Source organism: Equus quagga, chromosome 5 (genome assembly GCF_021613505.1).
Source record: "Equus quagga isolate Etosha38 chromosome 5, UCLA_HA_Equagga_1.0, whole genome shotgun sequence".
NCBI lineage: Eukaryota > Metazoa > Chordata > Mammalia > Perissodactyla > Equidae > Equus > Equus quagga.
The window spans coordinates 41147686-41166827 of NC_060271.1; the positions used below are offsets into that span (position 1 = coordinate 41147686).

Consider the following 19142-nt stretch of genomic DNA (forward strand, 5'->3'; position numbering starts at 1 on the left):
CCTTTTTATGGCAATTAGCACTTCGATCACTTTTACTTTGTATAGACATTATTTTAGTACGTCTTGTCTCTCCCACAATAAACTTTAAAAACTTCTATGGTACATACAACTCTGTGATCCCCACAGAGTCACATTATAGCAGACTCTCAAAAAAGGAAGGGAGGGGCTGGCCCTATGGCCAAGTGGTTAAGTTTACGGGCTCCACTTCAGAGGCCCAGGGCTTCACCAGTTCGGATCCTGGGCGCGGACATGGCCCCACTCATCAAGTCATGCTGAGGCGGTGTCTCACACAGCACAACCAGAAGGACCTACAACTAGAATACACAACTATAGGGGCCGGGCCGGTGGCACAGAAGTTAAGTTCGCATGTTCCACTTCAGCAGCCTGGGGTTCACCGGTTTGGATCCCAGGTGCGGACACAGCACCACTTGGCAAGCCATGCTGTGGTAGGCACCCCACATATAAAGTAGAGGAAGATGGGCACAGATGTTAGCTTAGGGGCAGTCTTCCTCGGCAAAAACAAAAGAGGAGGATTGGCAGCAGATGTTAGCTCAGGGCTAATCTTCCTCAAAAAAAAAAAAAAAGAATATACAACTATGTACTGGGGGGCTTTGGGGAGAAGAAGAAGAAAAAAAAAGGAAGGGAAAGAAAGAAAGGGCAAGGCAGAGCAGAGCCACTTAGCCTGTTCTCTAGAAAGGTTTTGGACAAAATATGACGGAAAAGCCAGTGGTAGCTCAGCCCTGTGCTTAAGGTGGTCCACAGCTTGGTTTTTATAGAACTAGTACAATATACCTAGGCCTACTCTAAACAAATTACTACTTTTAGTAAAAAACAGACATTCATTTTTAGTATTTCATCAAAACACATATCAGTATTTTCAATAATTCTGGAGAGATTTTTGTGGGAGATAAGCAATAATGGGTGACCAGAACTAATATCTTCACCAACTCCAAAATTTATGGCCCTATTCTGAAAAGGTGTTCAACTAGGAATCGTATTTTCTTCTTCAGTTTGCTATCCCTTTTTCTTTTACAATTATTTACAGGATATAACTCAGAGACTCACTGGCACAACTGACAAAGAAATGTAAAATACAAACAATGGTACAACAGTTTAGACTCCTACTTTCGAATCTTTCTTTTTAACAATAGATTGTTCCAAGTTCTCTTTACCAAGTTCAAAGAAGTGTATGAGCAATAGAAAGCTCAAAGTTGTACACGAGGAATCTGAAAAAACAGTCAGGCTCATATTAACAGAGAACAGAATGGTGGTTACCAGAGGCTGGGGGGTGGGGGAGGAGGGAAGATATTGATCAAAGGGTACAAACTTTCAGTTATCAGACGAGTAAGTTCTGGAGACCTGACGTGTAGCATGGTGACTACAGTTAATAATAACGTATACTTAAAATTTGCTCAGAGAGTAGATCTCAAGTGTTCTTACCACAAAACAAAAACGGTAACCATGAGAGGTGATGAATCTGTTAATTAGTGTGATTGTAGTAATTATTTCACAATGTATACATATATCAAAACATCACATTGTGCATCTTACATATAGAAATATATAATTTTATTTCCCACTGGTAGAATCCTCTACACAGAACACTGGCAAATGGCCCATAAATAGATGAGATCAGAATGGTTTCCCCAACAATTCAGCATTAACTTGTGTCTGAAAGAACGATGATTCCGTTTTATCACAAAGTTACAGGTTTCAAAATGGTAGAACTTACCACTATTTTAAGTACTAATTTGCCTACAGATCAATTTCAAGTAATTATTCATGCAAATACAAAAGAAACCAGCTTAAGTCATTTTTCACCTAAGTAATTATATAGAGAAACAAACTAGGAAACCATTAGGACTGCTAATTTTAGTAATAATTTATAAGTTTACTATCTATTATAGCTACATCTGTTGTTCAACTCAAAGAATCATTGTAAGGAAGCAGAGTAAGTTTTAAGACCATCTTGGCAACCTCAAGTGCTATTTAAAATCAAGAAAGAAAAATCATCCTGGAGCCTCAAAAGGCATATTTCATGTCATCATTTACTAAAAATCACTGCTTACACCTTTAGTATTTATCATTAAGATTTCAACTTAACACTAGATAAATTAGTTCAGTTCTCCAGGGATTTCTCAATTGTAAAGAACAAAAAACAGTCCGTATTTAAACATATCACAGGGGGAAAATATCACAGGGGGAAAACATTCAATGGATCATTCTATCCAGATGTTCATTTATTCTGATCACTGCAGAAGGAAAAGGAAGGATGGAAGCTGAGTATAACTGATACAAAACAACATGTACTCACTGGTTGAGTTGCCCTGCATCTGAATGATGCACTTGGACTCTTTGCTGGTCTCTCGAGAATTGAAGGGCCGCACGCGAACAGCCACCTTCACTGAGGCTCCCGACATTCTGATGGTCTTGCTATATATACGTAGTCCAGAAATAAAGAATCAAAACTTCTTTTTAAGTTACGTTCAAGTTTCCTTTAAAAAGAAAAAATTCCATACAAGGTAGTCAGAATTAAAGAATGCATGGGCTAACTTGAGCTAAGAGCTATTATCTTCTATCTTAGTACTATTTCTGTTTCCATTTCTAAAAACCTCATCCCTTTTCTTCCCTATAAATCTTATATTCTCAACAGTAAATTATCAAACAGAAGTTAAAGACTGAAATTTGTTTTCCTATTCCATTATCTCTTTATCATCCCTAAAAAGTCCCTAAACTTAATCATAAAAATATCTCTGCAAATTACCGTGTCTTTCTTGCTGTTTTTCCCAATCGATCTTCAGTAATACATGAAAAACACAAAATGTTTATTTGTTAGAGTTCTTACACAAGCAACTTCCTATCTGCAAAACGACTTACTACTGTGACATTATCTTTCTTTGAAGAAAGGCACTAAACTTTCTATACTTTAATTACAGCTTGAAACATTCAGTTACGTGATATATAATTCAACAGCAAAGGACAAAGACAAGCTCTAGCTAGCTCCTTTAACTTCTAAGCATCCAGGGATTCCTTTAATATTGATAACTCCTTTCACGTGTATCTCATATGACCCTCAAAACCATCCTGTACAACAAGCAGAGAAGGTTCCAAGAGACTCAGCTTCTATCCTCTGATGTGCCCCTAACTCATGGCAGAATCAAATCACTACATTTCACTACTGAATGAAGGCACAGGAAAAAATGTGAACATTTTTCAGAGGAATAGATTCCTTCCCAACAGAACAAAACAAACACTATTCTGTGAAAAGAACCCACATAAGTAATTTCCACAAGAAACAACAAATCTCAATCTGTACTCTATGCATTATATAAACATCTTCAAGAAGAACGAAACAAAAGAAAAAACTAAGAAAGAAGAATACTTAGAATCCAATTACCAGGGTACCCCAGCAGAACTTAAATCTGACCAATCTTTTTCCACACAATTAAGTAGAGATTAGGAATGCTGATCTCCAGCTACATAACTACTAAGGCTTTCCATAGGAAAAGGCAAAAATAAATAAATAAAACAAACCAAATAAAAACCAAAAAGCCACTCTCTACCTCATTACCCTATTTTAGTTTCTTAACAGCACTATCACTGTTTGAAATTTTCGTCTCTCACACCAACAAGAGGATGCTCAGAAATCTTGTCTGCTAGCACTTAGAACAGTACCTGAAGAAAGAGCTCAGTACATGTTTGTTGAAGGGATGAATTAATGAATTATATTTCCCAGTTGTGACAATTATCTGTTCAAGTTCTGTGCCTGGTTTATGGACTATTTTTGTTTTTGTTTCAAATGATTACAGTATTTATTCATACTAATCTTTTTATATTTGCTGCAGTGTTTTTTCCAGTCTGTTTTCCATTTCATTTTATATTAAACAGATTGTTCTTTTTTAAATATATCAAACATTTATTGTGAACACATTTATCAAATCTAAGCTTAGTTATTAACACTCCCAATCAATATAGCATTACATATAGTCACTAGTTGAGTACTCTGCCAAAAGAGAGCGAATGAAGCATTCAGAAAAAGCAAGAAACAGAACATATTTCAACCTCCCAGAGTTCACTTTGATATACAGCCAACATCTCAACATTCAACATGTCCCATTATCTTCTACCCGAAACCAGCAACCTCCACCAATCTTCCCTTCTATGTGGTCCTATACCTTAAATCTTGGTGTCATCTTTGTTTTTCTCTTTGAATCCTTTTATTAGTTTTAACACTATTAATGAAATAGCATAGGAAAACTTTTGAAACATAACTTTGCATTTTTCTATCCCTTCCTTCTTCTTATTCCCATTGCCATTACCCTATCCTTGTCCTTACTACCTCATGCCTAGCATACTTGGAATAGTGGAACTGATCTTTGAGCTTTTAGTTTTAATCCAATAGGCCTTAAATATGGTTGCACAAAAGAGAATCACACAGGGGTCTTTTGAAAAGCAAATGAGCCTAGACTCCCCAAGCCTGGTATTTAATGGTTTTGAGACAGACCCCAGGTATGGGTTTCTTTTCTCCATTTTCAAAAGATTATGCTGCAAATCTCCAGCTGAGAACCCTGCTTTATGCAACTGCTTAACCCTGCTACAATATTAACTTTTCTAAAGCTTTACTTTCAACTTCACTTCCAGACTCAAGAATCTTCTCTTACTCTCCAGTGTTCACAAGATCAAGACCAAAGTCAAGTTCTGTGTTCTAGTCAAGCTCCTTCACTAGCCCACACACATGTTCTTTCACATCTCCTAACAATTTCGCCCCTACAATGGGTATACGAATTTTTATTTTCTCTTCTATTTGATGGCCCAGTTCCAGTCTTACCTCTTTCAAAATGACTACTCAAACATCCCAAGAATCACTGGTATTTCCTACAGCACTTATAAGCCCCCAACTCATTATGAGAATATCGCTATCATTTTACATGACTGCATTCTCTCTTGTATTATTCTTTAACAGCTTCCCAAAGTGAAAATCTTTTCCTCTCAAAAATCTCTTTGAAGTTGAGCTCCCTGAAAAAATTCCAAGTCTGGGCAAGAAATTTCAAGACGATCCTGGGACATTTTAGTGTGACTACAAGCAAGAAACCTATCAAAGATGAATGGGGTCATGGCAAAAGGACACATGTGCCAGCTTAAAGGGATTCCCACTGGCCAAAGATGAGATAATTAGAGCATAAAAATACATACAGACAGACTGCAAATGGACTGAAAAATGTCAAATACATAAAGTCATGAGTTCATAATGATACTTTTAAAAACCTCATTATTCTGAAAACTGGCAAATAAAACAAAAGAATTGACCATACATCCAGTTTCTATATCCTGTGTAAACTATATTCCAGGATAGCCAAATAGTCAAGTAGGACAAGGTCTTCTTTAGAGAAAAATTCCAGCTAACAAATGTAGAAGAAACGACAGAATTAGCACGTCACCATTTTCCAATCCAACTGATATAAAGGTTCTCTGCAACAATCATCACTAGCTACTAAAAAAGCCTTAGACAACAGGTTGGTTGATGTGAGAACATTATATTGTATGGATTAGGCTGACAACATCTGGCCCAAATATGACCAATCTTAACTTACTAAAAATGGGACATGTAGGTGGTCTGTGCCTCCTGATGCGCTCCAACGGGCAACACACAGTACCACCTAGTAAGTATTCTTATCCTACCACCTTAAAAAAACGGAATAGAATCAAACCTCAAAGCTAACCGTCAGTTTACAGGACATAGAGGGAGCAAAGAAACAATTTAAATGACACCTAAAAGATGCAATCAGCCAAACCCAGATTATGAAAAAATCTACACGTCAAGTGACCCAGTTTCTTCAAATAAATAGCATAAATTGGGAAGGGGGTAATAAAAGAGACTTGTGTTAGTTACCAACTAAAAGCAATGATTTTTTAATCAAGAAAATCTGTAAAAAGACATTTTTTAGATAATCAGGTAAGTCTGAACATGGACTGGGCATCAGATGATATTAAGGAATTTGTTAGGGGAAGATACAACAAACAAGCTTGCCAAAATTTAGACAATTATTAAGTATTATAGCTATTTAAATTTAAAAAAACAAAACTCTCTTCTTTTGTCTTCTATTCAGGCCCCATAAAAATGCTGCTGACTGACCTAAAAACAGACAAGAAAGGCTGAAACCTTCTTGCTGGGTTTTAGATATTAAGTAGTATGCATTTGTAACTAGGAACCAAAACATTATCATGTCTAGTATCTAATGTCCCCCCCCCCCACACACTTTTCAATAGACTGACTCCTCTACCTAGTTATCCTGTGAGCATTTCATTCAACCTAACACAACCAAAGCCAAATCTCTCCCCACCTCTCCCAAACAACACCAGCTCTTCTGCCTCTTTTCTATTTCTTTTAATGTTCTCACCATTCCCCTGTTCCCACAAAAGCCAAAAAGCTTGCTTCTTCTATCCATCTAATCAACTGCCAAATCACACGGCTGCTTCTACCTATAAAATCTCTCTTCCCATTTCTATCACCAACATCCCTTTTAGGCCTTCAATACTTCTCACTCAATGCTGTTAACCTTCTTATCACTTTCTCCTTCGTCCTCCTCCTCCAACCATACTACACAATACTGCCAGATTCATCTTCCTGAAGCACGGGTCCGTTCACATCACTGTCAACTTAAAAATCCTCAAAGTTTCTCTGCTGTCTACCAGATAATGTCTGAACTCCCCACACTGGCCTTCAATGTGTTCTGCAACATAAACCACCTATTTTTACAAGCCCACAAAACATGCCTTCCATCTACATTCCTTAACCACCCACCACAGGGCTTCCCGAAAGCATTTCTGGCCCTGTGTCTTTTCTCCAATGTTCCCTCTACCCACTGTGCCCTTCCTCCTCTCCTGTTCTCAAAATTCAACTTATTCTTCCAGAACTTTTCATAGGCTACCCATCTCTAAAGACTTCAGTCAAGTGCTCTACCCCTGAGCTACACCCCGAAGCCTTTTATATACATAAAGAACTCATACATTTCAACAACAACAAAACAAACAACCCAATTAAAAAATGGGCAGAAGATCTGAACAGACATTTTTCCAAAGAAAATATACAGATGGCCAACAGGCACATGAAAAAATGTTCTGCATCACTAATTATTAGGAAACGCAAATAAAAACTACAATGAGGGGTCAGTTCCATGCCGTAGTGGTTTAAGTTCAGTGGGCTCTGCTTTGGTGGCCCAGGTTCGCAGGTTCAGATCCCAGGGACGGATCTACACCACTTGTCAGCCATGCTGTGGTGGCGACCCACATATAAAATGAAGGAAGACTGGCACAAATGTCACTCAAGCAAAAAGAGAAGGAAATTGGCAACTGATGTTAGGTCAGGGCAAAAAAAAATTTTCCTCTGCAAAAAAAAACCTGCAATGAGATATCACCTCACCCTAGACAGAATGGCTATAATTAACAAAACAAGAAACAAGTGTTGGAAAGGACGTGGAGAAAAAGGAACTCTCATACACTGCTGGTAGGAGTGCAAACTGGTGCAAACACTATAGAAAACAGTAAGGAGATTCCTCAAAAAATTAAGAATAGAACTAACATGCAATCCAGTTACTCCACTGCTGGGTATTTATCCAAAGAACATGAAAATAAAAATGCATAAAGATATATGCACCCCTATGTTCACTGTGTCACTATTCACAATAGCCAAGACTTTGAAGCAGCCTACGTGCTCATCAAGGGACAAATGGATAAAGAAGCTATGATATATACACACGATGGAATACTACTCAGCAATAAAAAATGATGAAATCTTGCCATTTGCCAGAACATGGATGGACCTTGACGGCATTATGGTAAGTGAAGTAAGTCAGAGGGAGAAATTCAAATACTGTATTATCTGACTCATAAATAGAAGATAAAAACAAAAACAAACAGACATATAGAGACAGAGACTAGATTGGTGGGAAGAGGGGAAGAGGAGGGCGAAAGGGGTGATTGGCACATATGTATGGTAATGGATGGTAATTAGTCTTTGGGTGGTGAACATGATGTAATCTACACAGAAATCGAAATATAATGATGTACACCTGAAATTTATATAATGTTATAAACCAATGTTACCTCGATAAAAAACATTAAATTAAGTTAAATTTTAAAAAGGAGGGGCCGGCCCAATGGCATAGTGATTAAGTTCACATACACCGCTTTGGAGGCCCAGGATTTGCAGGTTCAGATCCTGGGTATGGACCTACACACTGCTCACCAAGCCATGCTGTGGAGGTGTCCCACATACAAAATAGAGGACGACTGGCACAGATGTTAGCTCAGGGACAATCTTCCTCAAGCAAAAATAAATAAATAAATAAAGGAGGAAAAAATAATAATGCCTTCATAGAGTCTCCTCATCTCCCAAACCAAATGGAAATGCTTCTCCGTTTAATACTTTTTCAATTCCCTGACCTTACCTTGGGCAGAATAAGTTATTTGCTTTTTTTTATCTCTGCTGTAGATTTTAAGTTCCTTGAGGACAAGAACACAATCTTAGTCATGTTTCTAATTCCCTCCATCAGAGGATCTTGGATACAGTAGATGAAATATTTTGGTTGAATTCCTAGCTACTGTGTGTCAACAAACTGATGTTTGAATAGCATTAATAAAAACATAAGCTGTTCCAAAATAGAGACAGGTCATTTGATCAAAAGAAAAAAGGATAAAATTAATTTCAAATTCCTTCCTAATTAAAAAAGCTAACAGTCATTCTTTTCTGGAGGTGATATATACATTTTAAAATTACTTTCCCAAAACAACCTGAATCTAAATATATATATTTTCTGACTTAACTGTCCTGTGGTAAAATTGCAATCCTCTTCACAAATGAGTTAAAATTTTACACAGTAATAGGAAACTAAGTGGACTACAGAAAGTGTTACTCTGTTACTTTCCTACTACTATAAACAATATCTCTCTTATAACAGATGCCCATCAAAGAATCACAGGTTCAAAACTTCCTGATTGTTTAAAAATATTACCAATTATATAAATCTGAAATCAAATTTAAACTCCAGTGAGAAACAATAATTACAGAATATTTTTAAGACATTAAAGGAAAACAATACTTCTTATAATCAGCTTTTATAAAAATACATTTTCCAAGTTTTGAAAACGCAAAGGAAGAAAGGTAGGTAGGAAAGGCAACCATACATACTCTAAATCACTTACACAGCCTCAGTTTTGGACTGTTCCTCTGACCAGTTTTCCTCCCTTATGACATAGAATTAGAAGCATTAGGAAAGCGGAATGGAGCAAAAATTCCAGACTCATTCACTAACAATAAAGGGACAATAAAACATTCAGGTCTCATTCATTTGAATTTTTCTAAATTTTTGCCCAAATGCTTAACTTGGATCTTATGCAATTCTCACTTGCCCTCAGAAGTACCCTGCATTATTAGGAGCCTAAGAAGACGGCTAATTTTCAAATTGACCTTTCAGCAAAGTGAATCAACAAGAACAAAATAAGACCAGTTTTTTGGTTGGTTTGTTTTTGTATTATCTCTTTTCTACAGAAAACAGCCAGGATTATATTCCTAAAACAGAGGTCAGTTCATGTCACTCCCTCTCCTTAAAAACTTTCAACTGGCTTCCATCCCTCAGAACATAACCTAAAATTCAAGGGCCTCCACGGTCCGACCTCTGTCCCTCATCTCTGTTCTACTGCCAACCTTAAGCCTTCTTCTCCACCAAGCGTCCTCACCGAACACACGACCCCTGGAAGCTCAATCTCCCTTCTCAACCTATTTGCAAGTACATATCTTTTGAGGACAAGGTCAAATGTCACCATAAGACAGGAAGCATTAAGTCATCCATTCCTTAATGTCCCTCTTTCTGAGCCAAAAGTCATACCAAAATGTGTTGATTCCTCATTTTTCTCCTTAGTTCAGTCTGTCTTATGTTGCAATTAGTTCACTTAACTCTCACATATCGATACTTTATTCAGTACATGTCTGTCACAATTGAAAATAGAATTTAACCAAAAAATTCAGTCTTTTAAATTCAATAGTCACACAATTTGCAACACAGCAGCAAATTTACAATATCAACAAGCATTCTATTTAAAAGATCATCTTTTCCACTGAATTACATTCTAAAGAATGAATTATAACTTAAAGAATGAGTGGGTACCCAAAAGTAAATATTTGTAACTAGTGAGCCCATTTTGAGATGCTATGAAAATTCCCTTGTTATTATAAATTTTGCATCTCTCAGTCCAATACGTTCCGTGAGCACTAAACAGGTTTTAGGACCCAATATTTGTCAGTGACCATGGTTATACTGATAAAATGGCCCAAAAAAGAGTAAGAATTTTATTTTTGTGTGTGTATGAATTACCTGTCTCTTCTTGCTCTTTGATTCTATGGATAAAAATCAGCCATGAGCCAAGCAGTGAAATCTCAAAATGGATCACATGTTAGAAAATCTTCCTTCTGAATTCTAACCCAATACCAAAAATCAGACTGCTCAGGAGGAGTCTCCTGACAGATCAGATTTTCAGTCTCAAATAGGGCTAAACTATAAACTAGCTCAGTCAGGCTCCCCAACTGTTTTCTTTTAACTACTATTTAAAATAACCTGATACAATTTTTAGATTTATTAGACACGTGTCCTCCTGCCACTGCAATTAAGAAGTCAAGAATCCTCCTTTTCACTGGCAACAGATTTTACTCCCACAAACCAAGAGGTACATCAAGAAACAACAGCTCCTATGGCCTAGGGCTTAAAACGAACTATTCTAATTGAAAAAGATTTTTTTCATTTTTTCTTTTCTTTAAAAGTTTGGATGGTTAATACTAAACTCTATCTAGTAAGTCAATTCATTCTAACATCTGAAGCTACATCCTATAATTTTATTTTGGCAGACCCACTGGGAACTCTGCCACTCAAATCCCAACATTCCACTGAAGTTCTTGCATTGTCCAAGTGGATGACAACACCTACTCCTGGAATCGTCCAGGCCAAAATGAACTCAGTTCACAGCTATGGTGTAGAAACGTTACGTTTCAGAGGTTAACTCAAGCTTCTTTCTTTCTGCAATCTTGCCCTGACCATACCTTTGCAGCTACTTGCCTGGGCGGTAGTTCAGTATCTGGGCAAGAATGCAGGTCACCCTTTTCCATGTGTCAACGATGTGTCAACTTTGCCACATGATAAACCGGTACCCAAAGTTTAAAAGGTATGTTTTCATTTAGATGACAACACAGAGCACAAGTATTCCAGGCTCTCACCAGGGTTAAATAATGAGTTTTCTGCTGGGATACTCAGCTTTATCTTCATATAAAGTCAAACACCCGAACCACATTAGTCATATTCTTCATAGAAAAGACTTTAGTTACATTTTAAGGTTTTATTCTCAGTTTGGAAAGCAAGTCGATTACTTTTTTTAAAAAACATCTTTGAAGAACAGTTCATCCTTTCGTTGAAAAGATTTAGTATGTATGGCCTTGTACCACGATGTTGGTAACACTTTTCTCTTAGAATTTCTTTAGAATTTATTACCAGAGAGAAAAAAAGTCTCTGTTGACGAACCAGTAGGCTTTCTTGTACTAGAAAGAAAATTGTATAATTTATCTTTCCCTTTTTACCTTGACTTCCAAAAGTTTCAAAACTAAATTACAATAACCACATTATATAAATTGCTGCAATTTGTATATTTATTTTTTCTCCTTTTACAAAAATTTTTGTTTCTTACTTATATATATACATATATATATATATATATATATACACACACACACACATATATATATATACAAATTGTTTTCAGTGAGGAAGATTGGCCCTGAGCTAACATCTGTGCCAATCTTCCTCTACTTTGTAGGTGGGATGCTGCCACAGCATGGCTTGATGAGTGGTGTGCAGGTCTGCACCCAGGATCCAAATCTGCAAACTCTGGGCCACCAAGCAGAGCACGTGAACTTCACCACTACGCCACCAGGCCGGCCCCTCTTATCTATATTTTAACAGTCTCAGTGTATATATGGTATTTGTAGTAAACTGTTCAAATCCTTTTTAGAAGCGGTTTTTGTTGTTAGTGCCATCAAGTCAATTCCAACTCCTAGCAACCCTGTGTACAGCAGAGTGGAACCCTGCCCAGCCTTTTTGTGCCATCCTTTCACATTTTGGCGCTCCATCAGACAACACTTTGCTGCTATTCATAGAGTTTTCATGACCAATTTTTTGGAAGTGGGTGGCCAGATCCTTCTTCTGAGTCTTAGTCTAGAAGCTCTGCAGAAACCTGTCCACCATGGATGACCCTGCTGGTATTTGAAACACCAGTGGCATAGCTTTCAGCATCACGGCAACACACAGTTATCACAGTATGACAACTGACAGATGAGTGGTATAGTTCCCTGATCAAGAAACAAACACAGGCCACAGCAGTGAGAGCGCTGAATCCTAACCACTAGAACACCAGGGGTGGCTTCAGAAGCAGTAAGTGGTACAAATTATAAATAAATAAAACTTCCCTGTAATAGCCTATTCTGCTATTTATTTCAACATTGTAAATATGTAGTCAAAATTCTAGTTCCTAAAAACAAAGTAAGCTTCTAAAAGTTATACAAAAATCTGTGTTGAATGAATTTGATGGCTGTCTGAGTGGCCAGAAAAGCAGGAGGCCTAAGAGACTGAAGCCAGCCCCACCAAAACAGAAGCAGACAAATGTTCAATGAAGGCAGGAGTGAAGTGAGCAATACTTTCAATACTGCAAAGGTGTGAAACCAGCCCCGAGGCTTCAGCAATAAAGGGCTGGAAACCAAAGCAAGAGCAGTCAGTGAAGTGAGGGTCACCGAAGCCAGTCTGGCGGGGTGGGGAGTAATTAGGAAGCAAGGACGTGGAAATGCAACCAAGTATCCTCGCGGCAGAACCTAGCTGTGAGGGGCAAGAGAGACAGCTCGGAGGGAACAGGAATGGAGGGATTTTCCTCTCCCCCCATCCCTTTTTTCTAATAGAAAAGACTTGCATGTTTCTATACTTTATTCAGCAGCTGTTTATTAGGTGCCTGTGATGCGACAGGCAGTTCCAGGAGTCTGGGATAAATCAGGGAACAAAAAAGATAAACAACTCCGCCACGGAGGAGCTTACATTTTGGTAGGGGGAATGAGGGCATTAAAATAATAAGTAAGTTATACAGAATGTTAGGTGTTAACAACCTTTATGAGGAAGGAAAAGTACAGCAAAGTCAGGGGGCTCCGGAGTGCGGTGGGGAGGAGGGCTGGGCAGGTGCAGGAGGTCAGGGCAGGCCTGCTGAGGTGGGGAGGGTTAAGCAAAGACTTGAAGGCGGTGAAGGAGTTAGCCAGGCAGATTTCAGGGGAAGTGTTCCAAGCAGAAGAGTAAGTCAGAGCAAAGGCCCTCAGGTGGGACTGTGCCTGGTGTATTCAGGGAACTGTGGGGAAACAGTCAGTGAAAGGGGAAAAGGGGAGTAACCAATACAGTAAGTCCGTAAAGAAAGCAGTGATCTCCAGAACACAGGCCAAGGGATTAGCTGAAGTCAAGGAGAGCAACCTTTACTCTAAGACTGGAGGAAAGAGGGTAAGAAGCAAGGCAGAGAAGTCTGTAAGCAGAGGAAGAGGAAGCTGAGGGAGCTCATGCCTTTTTTTCCTGTGAGGCAGTAGGTAAGGTTTAATGCCAAGCTGGGGCAGAGGGAGGCTTGAGTAAAGTGGTCATGATTTTAGAAAAGCCACGGTGGAGAACGGGGGAGGAAACTGAGCAGAATCGTTTCAACAGACACCAAAGACAGACTCAGGGGAGACCTAAGACTACACGTTAATTGTGGCACTAATCCCCAGCACTATGCGAGGTTTATCCAGGACAGAAAGTAAAAACAGAGGGTATGGATGGTAGGAATGATGGAAGGCTGGCATCTGCATAGTGGGTTTTGCCAAAAAAGAAAGAATTAAAAACTGCAAACGCAGGGCTGGCCCAGTGGCAAAGCAGTTAAGTTCGCACATTGCGCTTCTCAGCGGCCCAGGGTTCGCCAGTTTGGATCCCAGGAGCAGTCATGGCACAGCTTGGCAAAAGCCACGCTGTGGTGGGCATCCCATATATAAAGTAGAGGAAGATGGGCATGGATGTTAGCTCAGGGCCCGTCTTTCTCAGCAAAAAGAGGAGGATTGGCAGCAGTTAGCTCAGGGCTAAACTTCCTCAAAAAAAAAAAAAAAAACTGCAAATGCTAGTAAGAAAATAGCTGAGGGTTGGGGTCGGCCCCGTGGCACAGTGGTTAAGTTTGCACATTCCACTTCAGCAGCCCAAGGTTCACCAGTTCAGATCCCAGGTGCGGACCTACACACGGCTTGTCAAGCCATGATGTGGTAGGCATCCCCACATAAAATAGAGGAAGACGGGCACAGATGTTAGCTCAGGGCCAATCTTCCTCACCAAAAAAAAAAAAAAAAAAAAGTGAAGGATTGGCAGCAGATGTTAGCTCAGGGCTAGTCTTCCTCAAAAAAAATTAAATAAATAAATAAATAAAGTCCTTAAAAAAAAAAGATCTGAAGGTGAATTTGAGATTTGAAGATAGATCTGAAGGTGATGACATGTTAGCTGTGGCCACAATACTGAGTTACCAAAACAGAATAAAGCCAACATTTACTTGAGCTGAAGTCAAAGAATTTTAGGGGTAAGGGCTGTTACAAAGGAAGTTCAGCAGAGTGATTACTTTACTACTTCTAGTGACCTCGGGGAAGTCACTCAGCCTCTGTCTCAGTTTCTTCATCTATAAAATGGAGATAATAGTATCTGTTTTATAAGGATTGCTGTTATAAGGTTCTCATAAGGATTAAATTAGTGAATAAATGTAAACTGCTTAGAAAAGAGCCTGACACAGAGCTCAATATAAGCACACTATTTTATCATCGTTGTTCTTGTTTACAGTCATTGACATCCACCAGGATGATGTCAGAAATCTGGATGGAAAGGGGAACTAAGCCAAGTATCAAAATCATCAAACAGAACAACGCTAAAAGATGGTATAGTTAAATGATAAGCTTTGGTGTAAAGAATATGATATTAAACAAAAAATATTTTAAAATCCATCAGACATTTATAATCTTGTGATTAAAAATATCTACAAATAACCAAAAAACAATCATAAAAGTACCAATTGAATTATCAGATAGTAAGTATTATATGGCAATACAAAGGGGAAAAAGACTGACTAAAAATCACGGAAACCACTATGGTGGTACACTAAATTGTATTAAAACAGGAAGGAGGGGCTGGACTGGTGGCATAGTGGTTAAGTTTGCATGCGCTGCTTCAGCAGCCCAGGGTTCACAGGTTCACATCCCGGGTATGGACATATGCACCATCCATTGAGCCATGCTGTGGCAGTGTCCCACATACAGAATAGAGAAAGATTGGCAATGATGTTCGCTCAGGGCCAATCTTCCTTACCAAAAAAACAAAAAAACCAACAACCAGAAAAGAGCCGAAGTTAACCTTATCTTAGCATATCTATACATAAATGGCAAAGCATAAGCTCCTTGAGAGTAAAGAACTACATCTCTATATGCACTCTCAATTAACTGGTAATGAATGTCATAAAAGTGAGCACACATGAATCACTGGGCCATTAAGCAAAAAGTCCAACTCAGAGAAAAGTCCAAGGCACCTTTTGCAGGTTTTCCCTATCACCTATCACAGTCACATGTGTTTCATTTGTCTTCTACAGGGATGAGTGGCATGGAAAAACAGTTCTAGAACTATGTGTGTGTATATATGTATTTTTTTTAATTGAATCTTTATTTTACTTATTTGGTTACTTGTCTTTCTCTACATTCCAGACTATATGCTTTTGTTTTTTTCTTTTTGTGAGGAAGTTTGGCCCTGAGCTAACATCTATGCCCATCTTCCTCTATTTTATGTGGGATGCCGCCACAGCATGGCTTGACAAGCAGTGCTAGGTTCATGCCCAGGATCTGACCTGCAAACCCCAGGCCGCGGAAGCCGAGCATATGAACTTAACCACTGCGCCACCAGGCCAGCCCCAAAACTATGTATACTTATACACACTCTTATATGGACTCCAGAAATTCACCAATATCTGTTCCAACAAGGCCGTCTTTCAAAGAGATCTATACAAAGCAGACAAGCTATAAACCTTTCAGTTCAGAGCCCTGTGAAATTATACCATATTAGTTTACAAGACCAAAGAGAGATGCTCATGCCTGGAAAAGACCTGCTGTGATTAGCAGCCTGGGAAGGGGTTTACAAACAAGAAGGCAGGGAGCCCACTGCTGCCCTTTACTCTATACCCAGGACAAGACCAGAGCAGGGGAACGGGCTAGAAAGCTTCACCTTGGAGAGTCTGTTGGCACATTTCTCAGGAGTTTATTCCCTGCACAAATTCCAAATGGGAAAGAGGAAAGAAAGAAAAAAGGAAAACTGCATTCATATCCGGTCTTGAAAAGGAAAAACAGTCTGTTCTAAGCCTTAGAAGCTGTACCTAATTGGACACATTTTGGAAAAACATTCATCAGAGCAGAGCTGCACAGATTCATAAAATCTTGCCTCCAAATCAGATTCACAATCAGGTCTGATTTTACCAAATGCTGAAATTATATTCAACCACAACTCTTCAGATCTTTTTACTAATAGAGTAACAGTAAAAATTTTAAACCTAGAAATATTTCTTAACTGGGGCATGGAATTTTAAAGCAGACATTCTGTATTTCTCTCACATTAATGTAACACAAAAAACTCCAGCTTCTGTTGAAGCCAGTTTTCATTAAACAAGTTTTAAAAGGAAAGCTTAATTATAAAAATTTTAAAAGTGTTACGATTTTTCTTAGAAAACCTTATCTGAAAATTTTTAAGCACTTCAACTTAAGAAGTTACAGGAATTTATCAAGAAATGGAGTTTGAATGAAAGCAAAGAGCACAAAGAGGGTGGGCAAGCCACTCTCCAGGTCCTGTCCACATCCAGGATGTAGCAAGAGACAGATTTACAGGCTCAGGCTGAATGCAGTTATTAACCATTTCCAGATCTGCTTTACGATGCCAACATGTGCGCAATCTACATATTCCATCCTTAAAGCAGACATTACCAAGTCCACCTGCCTCCTAATTCAGCAACCACATCAAGTCAACTAGAAGGCATCACTCACTTCTCAGAGGGGAACACGAGCTAAGATTTTATTATGACTAAGCTCAGCTGACAAAATGCCAGCGTTTAAATAAAATATCCACCATGATATCACTTCTCAAGAGCTAGCCCAATCCAGTCACCTTACTTTCCTTGGGCTCAGATACATCTGTGACACAGGGCAACATGTTCAGCGTCGGCACAACAGCTGCCGAGGACAGTGAGGGAGACGTGAGCGAGGGATCCGCTGACAATCTAATTTCAGCTACCTCGAGATTCCACAAAGATGACAACCCGCGTCCTCAGAATTACTGCCGCCGGCCCCTGCCGCTATCCTAAGACTCCGAGTTTACTGCATCTCTGCACGCTGCGCTACTTTGAAAACCTATCCATCCAGCGCAATACACTAACTCGAGGCCTCCGTACTGGGCAACCTGGCTTCAGCGGTCCTCCATCTGCCTCTGTACGTGTGAGGCATCACCAGGCATCCCGTGTCCACAGCACGGGCCACCGAACAGAAATACCGAAACACAGCATTTCACCCCAACGAGAAGGGGATCTTGAAGTCACTCTACCTCGGAAGCTCATTTAGCAATTTACCAACGAGAAGAAAGTCATCTGGGAGTTCAGCTCTGGCTGCAGGGCCGGGAATGTTTTGTGTTGCCTGAACAATGACTGGCTTGCTCGAGCAGCCTCCCAACCCCCACAGCTTGGCTTCTGGCGCGGCTAGTCACCCTGAGAGCTGCCAGGGCTGTCACTCGGTGCCTTCCAGAAACCGGACTTGGCTCCTAAAGGATTTGTCAGATCATCCTCCCAATATGGCTGCCAGAGTAATCCCGGGCTGCCGCACGCCTCGACCACAGCAGCCTTCCCCCAGCTGGCCGGCAGCCACCAAGCCCCCTCCCTTTCCGTCGCGCTCCCCTCTCCAGTCCCTGCGCCATCGGCTCCCCCCACCCCCGCCACGCGATGCCCTTTCCCACCGTCCTCCGGCAGACGGGCACAACCACATTCCCAGCCGAAGCCCCGATGCCAGCCACAACGGGCAGAGGGGACGGGGGAGCAAGAAAGGGTGGCTGCGAACCCGAGCACCGCCGCGGCCACACGCTGCAACGTGCGCAGAGCGCCCCGGGAACGGCCCGACAGCGGCGGGTCTGCTGACCGCCGGGCACTGCCGGAGCCTGGCCGCTCAGGGGAACCGGAGCTGGTGCGGGGCACCGCGGGGGACCCAGCAGGCCGCTGGACCCAAGCCCGGGGCGCGCCGCGCCCCTGCCCCGCCCGGGGCCACAGTCGGGCAGCGCCCTCCGTGCCCGCGGCCCCCGCCCGGCCCGGCGCTTCCTCCGCCGGACCCCGCCCGGACCCCGGCCCGGCCGCCCCTCCCCCGCGGCGGTCCCCTCCCCAGCCCGGCGGCGCCGCGCCGCCCGCCGCCCACCTTACCTCAGCCGCGCTGCGGACCACCGGCCGGCGGGTCGGGTCAGCAGGCGCCGCGGCGCGCGGGGGTGTGGGGGGCCCGGCACCGACGCTCCTCCGCGTGAGCAGCGGCCGCCGCGAGCCGCAGGACGCCGCTCCGCAGTCCCATCACGCAGCGGCCCGGCCCCGCATCGAAGGCCGCGGCGGGCGGAGGGCGCGAGCGCGGGAGGCCGGGGCGCGCCGACGGGCCGGCGATGGCAGCTGCGGCGGGCGGGGAGCAGCTCGGACTCGCGCTGGCGCCTCCCAGGACCGTCGCCGTCTGACCGCCCCGAGTCGGTCCTCGCGAAGCTCCTCCCGCAGCCGCCGGCGCCGGACACCGCCCCGAGCCCGGCAGCCGCGCGTCACCTCGGCCCGCCCCGGCGCCCGTGACTGACACGGGCAGCGGCCAATCGGACCGCAGAGTTCGGGGTGGCCGGCCAATCGCAGGGGGAGGCGGAGAGGGGCTGCGGCGAGAAGCTGCAGAGACGCCGGAGCGCCCCCTGGTGGCCTTGAAGCCGGCGAGGGTGCGGGGCGGGCGAAGAGGGCGCCCAGAGGCCCCTCCCGAGTGACCCCCG

General features: G+C 41.7%; 1 protein-coding gene across 6 annotated transcripts in view; it reads right to left on the reverse strand.

Annotated features, from left to right (window-relative positions):
- KIF1B (kinesin family member 1B) overlaps nucleotides 1-18907 on the reverse strand; it is a 134549-nt gene extending 115642 nt beyond the window's left edge. For 5 of the 6 annotated variants that reach the window (XM_046661801.1, XM_046661797.1, XM_046661800.1 and 2 more), the window contains exons 1-2: nucleotides 18556-18907; nucleotides 2315-2495 (exon numbers count right to left, since the gene is read on the reverse strand). In XM_046661801.1, the coding sequence (XP_046517757.1) occupies nucleotides 2315-2420 (106 nt within the window). In that variant the 5' untranslated portion in view covers nucleotides 2421-2495; nucleotides 18556-18907. Of the gene's footprint in view, nucleotides 1-2314; nucleotides 2496-2764; nucleotides 2796-18555 lie in introns of all 6 variants that reach the window. The other variant, XM_046661796.1, reaches the window with a different exon arrangement.
- Between the last annotated feature and the right edge of the window lie 235 nt (nucleotides 18908-19142).